The sequence below is a fragment of the Xenopus laevis genome, chromosome 8L (genome assembly GCF_017654675.1).
Source record: "Xenopus laevis strain J_2021 chromosome 8L, Xenopus_laevis_v10.1, whole genome shotgun sequence".
Taxonomy (NCBI): domain Eukaryota; kingdom Metazoa; phylum Chordata; class Amphibia; order Anura; family Pipidae; genus Xenopus; species Xenopus laevis.
Genome location: NC_054385.1, coordinates 120614295 through 120621671, shown reverse-complemented (window position 1 = coordinate 120621671; position 7377 = coordinate 120614295). Strand labels below are relative to the sequence as shown.

The following is a 7377-nucleotide window of genomic DNA, read 5'->3' as shown; positions in this document are numbered from 1 at the left end:
AGTGTAAAGGTTTTTTATTAGAATTATTCGTTAAAGGTGGTTGAAGGTGAATACGGCATATGATTTGTCATATTCTGCAGAGAAGAGTCATTTTCACTAGACTTTAAACAATAAGCAACGTTGTAACGTGTTAATCTGGTGTTATCAGTTCATTTTAAAGATTGTCAACATAGTTTCTGTTTGGGTTATTGCAACAATTAAGGTTCCTTTAAATTGCATAACAAACTGAAACTAATCGTGGAGAGAGGTGGGTGAAATACAGAGGTGTAGTGTTGATACAGTTACCAAACAAGGTTCCTTTTTTCTTTTCTTTATTATAACTAACCGATACCTTGCGTGACTGTAGAGTCTGAGTATTTATTTATTGGTGTAAGAGTTAACTTTTTTTCTCTAATAAAAAAAAAAAAGTGTGTTGCACTTGACACTTTATATAATTAATGTACCATGATTCCTATACCTTTTGCGCTTCCCTGCAGAGTTTTGTTTTGTGTTGGAGTGTCCACTGTCCAGCAGAGTGGACCAGTGAAGGGCAGCTGCATTCAAGAAACCTAATACCAATTGAAGACTTCACAGTATAAGTGCTGAATGAACTTTGTTTGTATTGAATTGCATGTGTGTGTGTTAGCAAATCTGATGCAAGGTAGGCTAACATTTTTAGAGTCCATTATCCACCGTCAGCTAATGTTAACATTATTTAAGCATGGTATGGTTATGTTTACAGTGGTATAAGTTATGCACTTTTTTTTAGCCCATTGTCACATCATTAATAGCAAAGAGGTATGGTATGTTTTGCATAATATTGTAGTTAGCACTGTTTTTGATGTTTCTTACATCATTTTTTGCAATCCTCCAATTGCTGAGTGTGTTCTAGAGATGGCCAGATGGATCACTAGATACATAAACAGATACTGTAGATCTGTTAGTTTGGAATCCAAAAGTGATCTTTAGAGATTTTGTCTTTACATGTGCCTGCTGTGTGTTTTGTTTTAAGCTTGACCAGTGCCATCTAGTGAATATGAGACATCCAATACTTTTAGGTGCATAAATTTCATCATATTTACAATTTATGCTGTAGTACTTCTTGACATTGTTGTTCATTGGTTGGGTCTACAAAGATGTACATGAAGAATTTGGGCGGGGCTCACATAAACATTGGGGTAACAGTCACCCTGCTATAATTCCAGGGGTACCCAGGGCACACATAAGCGCTCACCCCAAATTTCCCCCTAACTGGCCTTCAGGCTGGGCCCCCTTAGCTCATAACAAGGTTACAGATATATAGAAATATTGGGGTAACAGTCATCCTGCTATAGTTCCAGGGGTACCCAGGGTACAAATAAGCACTCACCCCAAATCTCCCCCTAACTGGCCTTCAGGCTGGACCCCTTAACTCATAACAAGGTTACAGATATATAGTAACATTGGGGTAACAGTCACCCTGTTATAGTTCCAGGGGTACCCAGGTTACAAATAAGTACTCACCCCAAATCTCCCCCTAACTGACCTTCAGGCTGGACCCCCTTAGCTCATAACAAGGTTACAGATATTTAGAAACATTGGGGTAACAGTCACCCTGCTATAGTTCCAGGGGTACCCAGGGCACACATAAGCGCTCACCCCAAATCTCCCCTTAACTGGCCTTCAGGCTGGCCCCCCTTAGCTCATAACAAGGTTACAGATATTTAGAAACATTGGGGTAACAGTCACCCTGCTATAGTTCCAGGGGTACCCAGGTTACAAATAAGTACTCACCCCAAATCTCCCCCTAACTGACCTTCAGGCTGGACCCCTTAACTCATAACAAGGTTACAGATATATAGAAACATTGGGGTAACAGTCACCCTGCTATAGTTCCAGGGGTACCCAGGGCACAAATAAGCACTCAACCCAAATCTCCCCCTAACTGACCTTCAGGCTGGGCCCCCTTAGCTCATAACAAGGTTACAGATATATAGAAACATTGCGGTAACAGTCACCCTCCTATAGTTCCAGGGGTACCCAGGGCACAAATAAACTCTCACCCCAACTCCTAACTGACATTCAGGCTTGGCCCTCTTAGCTCGTAACAAGGTTACAGATATATATTGGGGTAACAGTCACACTGCTATAGTTGCAAGGGTAAAGAAGGTACCGAAAAGTTGTCAAAGTTTTTCTTCATTCCCAAAGCCCAGGGTTTTTTCGGCCCAAAACCTAGCGTGAGTTAGGAAACTCATGCAGTGTGTCCTTAAAAATTGCCCATGGCAAAAAGCATGAGCAATCTTAAATATGTCCCATTTTCATGAAAAACATAAGGTGCATTTATTTAATTATTTATTTTTTAATGAACAAGTAACTAAGTGTATTTGCAAAAACTGAAATTAAAATGAGAAGATATTTATAGTCTGTTAGACATGTTCTGCTCACTTCCTCCAATTGTGCGAAATGTGTCAGGACACTGCCTTGTGGTACAGGTATGGGATCCTATTTCAGGAAACCCATTATACAGAAAGCTCTGAACTACAGAAGGGACATCTCCTAAAGACTCAATTTTATCCAGATAATCCACCTTTTTAAAAAGGGTTTCCTTTTTCTCTGTAATAATAAAACAGTAGCTTGTACTTGATCCCAACTAAGATATAATTAATCCTTATTGGAAGCAAAACCAGTCTATTTGGTTTAGTCAATGTTTACATGATTTTCTTGTAGACTTAAGGTATAAAGATTCAAATTACAAAAAGATCCATTATCTGGAAAACCCCAGGCTCTGAGCATTCTGGAGAACAGATCCCATACCTGTATGTTCAAGATAAAATATTTCTAAAATGTGTTCATGCTCTGATTTGATTGGCTGCAAGGGTTTTACAGTAATAAAATGCTAATAAAGTGCTTGAAGTGAGTAACTTAGTATGATACTTATTTTATTTATTTTCCTCTTTTTCGTTTGCACTGAGATAACCCTGTACCAGTTAGATGCTGATTTGCTCCAAAGCTCTAGAGAATTCTAATTGTGTTGGGAGCAGATGAGATTTGTAGTCATTGGCATCTGTAACCACATGAGACCATTATTTCATGATATTTAAGAACAATCATCATGATGTTTGAATTTGCTATGACTTAACATTAAAAGATCATTTTGGAGACATCAAAACTGAATCAGTTGAGAAAAATGTATATATCTTATTGATATGCATTTTAAAAAGGTAAGACAATACATTACACATGTGATCAGATATTCTGGAAGGAGGAAAATTATTTCATATCAGAATAATTTTAAGCTCCATCATGATCATTATATTATTTAAACACACATATAACATATAACACATGTATGTTAATGACACAATAATCATGGATGATTGGAAACATCCCAATCCCTAAGGCTAAATATTTACATTATAGAGAAAATAAAGTCTTTTTACTGCTATATTAGTTTTAGGATTAATGTATATTTTTTAGGATCTGAGGGGGGCTAGTTGAGGTGAGATTTGGGGTGAGTGCTTATTTGTGCCCTGGGTACCCCTGGAACTATAGCAGGGTGGTGACTGTTACCCCAATGTTTCTATATATCTGTAACCTTGTTATGAGTTAAGGGGGCCCAGCCTGAAGGCCAGTTAGGGGGAGATTTGGGGTGAGTGCTTATTTGTGCCCTGGGTACCCCTGGAACTATAGCAGGGTGACTGTTACCCCAATGTTTCTATATATCTGTAACCTTGTTATGAGCTAAGGGGGCCCAATCTGAAGGCCAGTTAGGGGGAGATTTGGGGTGAGTGCTTATTTGTGCCCTGGGTACCCCTGGAACTATAGCAGGGTGACTGTTACCCCAATGTTTCTATATATCTGTAACCTTGTTATGAACTAAAGGGGCCCAGTCTGAGGGCTAGTTAGGGTTAGCACAACAACTTTAATATTTGACATCTTATCTATATTTTATATCCTTTCAGCTAAATTTTGCTATGTGATATGGAGAACTCAACGCGAACCTCACCAAAGAGATTTATCCTTCTTGGCTTCACCAGTATCCCATACCTACAATCATTATGTGGGATCCTATTTGTTTTAATTTATATAACCACACTGTCAGGAAACTCCCTGCTTATCATTGTAGTGAGGATCAATGAGCAGCTGCAGACACCCATGTACTATTTCCTGAGCAACCTCTCAATGATTGACATTTGCTTATCTTCCACCGTAGTACCCAGAATAATAATAAACACCTTATCACAGGATAGAAGTGTCTCACTCTTAGATTGTGCATTGCAGATGTTCTTCCATTTATCTTTAGAAGGGACGGAGTGTTTCATTCTAGCTGTCATGGCCTATGATAGATATGTAGCCATATGTCAACCATTGCACTACAACAAAGTTATGAACAAGAAATTCTGTATTTGTATGGCTTCTGGATCATGGACGTTAGCCTTTATCAGTGCATTCATCCATGTCTTTTTTACCTTTCAACTGCCTTTTTGTACATCTCTTGTTAACCATCTTTTCTGTGAGATGCCACCTTTCTTCCGTCTCTCTTGCAGAGATACTTGGCCCAATCTGGTAGCCATGTACAGCACAGCCAGTTTCATTGCCATGTGCTCTTTCCTTTTGACTCTCTTTTCATATGTAAAGATTATCTCCACTATCCTAAAGATCCGTTCTACTGAAGGAAGAAAAAAGTCCTTGTCCACCTGCACATCCCATCTCACAGTCGTCTCTCTGTTCTTTGGCACCATCTTGTTCATGTACATGAGCCCTCACTCTACATATTCAGACTTAGACAAATCAGTATCTATTATTTATTCTGCTGTGATCCCAATGTTGAACCCTATCATTTACAGCATAAGAAATAAAGATGTCAAAGGCACCATAAGAAAAGAAATGAATAAACTCAGAGTTTCTGAGAAGTCTTAAAGAACATGTCTTCAAACCCACAGTTTAAATCCAACACTAGATTAAAATGGCTGATAGAAGTGAAGAAAGTACTGTGGCACTCTTGTTTTTACACCAGTTCAGTGACTGGGGTGCAGGAAAGGAAAGACAATTGTTTCCCAAGTTCCCAAAGAATCTCGGAGAACATATATAATGAAGTGGACTGGGTATGTGTAATGTACATGATATTTAAATGTTGCTAAATATAAGTAAAGTATATGGGCATATACTTTGTGTGTGTAATTATTTTTGAAATCATTTGGCGGAGGATTTTTTTTACAACCAAAATTTGAGAAATACAGTGGTCAATAAATGATTTCCAACAACTTCTAAATATGCTTCTAATACAATTTATAGCATTTGATTATGGCAATTATGGGCCAATGTCCCAATAATTGTGGATAGCAACACTTATTAATCTCTTATTTGTGCTTATACATTAACCACCCTCCCAGTGAACTTGCTCTTTTTAGAATTGATCCATGATGCAGAATTGATCTCTGCTACATGATTTATTAGTAATTAATTCTTTGTAAGATAAAACATTTTTTAAAACAGTGGATTAAATGACTACTATGTGCATCTGGCCACTTCTGGTACATCCAATTCTTAGGAACAATTCCTCCTGATCTAAACATTGGCCTCACAAGCTTATATTTCCCTTTTGCAGGAAAAGATCTCTAAGTCCAATACTAATTCTTAAAGGCATACGATCACCATTAAATGTTTGATGTAGGATGTTACAAACACACAGGAACTTGGCTTCCTGCACAATAAATCTTCTAACATAAAATGTATAATAAAAGGTATAATATACAGTATGTTGGTTATTGGTCAGTTTATATATCCTGTTCTGCTGTGGTCCATTGGTGGCCTATTCAGTGGCACAAAGCTACCACTTCTCTGTTACCAACTACAGGAAACAGGAATCAGATAAGTATAAGAAAAGCAAAAGGACAAAACATTTCTGTTGACCTCTGTATGAAAAATTCAGATATTGATACTTAGCACAAAAGCTGAAGAATTCATCCATAATGGCTCATCAGTGATTCTAAGATGACCACATCATGATTTTAGTATTAAAATATATACAGTACAATGTGAAGCATAAGCCATTATGGACAGACTATGCCATAAAATGATGGGGGGCACATTATGTCTGTTGTGAATTTGAGTTTTTGTGTAAATATGAGTTTCAAGGATTAAACATTACCAAAAATAAATTGAGCTTTGATTTAACTGGGATTTTTTTCACCAATCAAGTTTTTGATCTATATTTTTAACAAATTGCATTCTATGTGTCCTTTTTATAAAGTAGCAAACTCATTGCAATTATGATTATTTTACATCATTGTTAAAAACTAATATTTACAAAGCATCAGAAAAGTCATGTGGATCTGGAAAATTTGGCAAAAATGTCAAGGGTCTTGCAGTGATTACATGGGAATTTATTAGAACTAGTAAAATGTTTACCATAATATAGCAATAGCATTCAAATTTTTTTGACAATATTATCATGGGTAGTTAAATATTGATTTTGTTTCTCTCACTTTGCCAAAAAAATGTTTTTGTTCCCCTATAGTTTTTATTTGGCATTATCTAGAGAAAAAAATTGTTAAAATTCTTTGTTTGTAGGATTTTGAAACATGTTGCGATATAGAACAGAAAGTGGCGTACATATAGTAAAAACAGATGTTTTATCAAACACCAGATTGATACGCAAAACATACAAAATGAGAGCTGTTGGGTTTCATCTTGGTACAGCTGTTTTACCTAGTGTGCCTTCTTGAGGTTGTCCCTTGTATTAACCAGAGGGGTGCTCAACCATATCTAACAACTTCTGTGAACTGAATGTTTTTACATTTTTGAAAATGAGCTGAAAATTTTGTAATTGCCCAACATTTATCTTACCCAATTTCTTATATACAATTGTAAAACACCCTAAATATTGATGCCAAGGGTCTATGGAACAGTTTGATGCCCTATATGCATAAATAAACCAAAGCAGCTGGCATGTAGGGAACCCAAAAAAAATAGTGCATATGAATTTTCCGCTGCCGATTCACCTTCTGTGAACAAATATCCGTGACTGTGAATAATGTGCCAAAAGACCATCCTAACAGCACAAAGACACCCAAAACCATATCTTTTTGGAAAGTACACATTCGGATGAATCCATCAAAGAGAAAGACGTCTTTCTACTGCAAAGCTTTTCTAAATGTAGAGGTTTTTACGGCATTTCTGGAAATCGCCTCAAAACATTGCAGTTTGCTGCATTTATCCCACACAATGTTTTAAGCATAAAGAAAAATTACCCTAAATATGGACTTTAGAGGTCTACTGAATAGTTTGATGCCCAATATGCATATATTTACCAAAGTGTGTGGTATGTACAGACCCCAAATGAAAAACGTGCATATGACTTTTTACACTGGCCAACTCAGCTGCTGGCACACATCACCAAATCACCCACCCTGGACA

The 7377-nt window shown here is 37.0% G+C and overlaps 1 protein-coding gene across 1 annotated transcript; it reads left to right on the top strand.

Annotated features, from left to right (window-relative positions):
- Positions 1 to 3939: 3939 nt before the first annotated feature.
- Positions 3940 to 4878, top strand: LOC108699104 (olfactory receptor 5AS1). Its single transcript, XM_018230963.1, has one exon. It carries the CDS (start codon positions 3940 to 3942, stop codon positions 4876 to 4878), a length of 939 nt encoding a protein of 312 aa, XP_018086452.1.
- Positions 4879 to 7377: the final 2499 nt, after the last annotated feature.

What these genes read in the sequence shown, in the direction of transcription:
- LOC108699104 (XM_018230963.1), top strand. Translation starts at nt 3,940, where the DNA reads ATGGAGAACTCAACGCGAACCTCACCAAAGAGATTTATCCTTCTTGGC.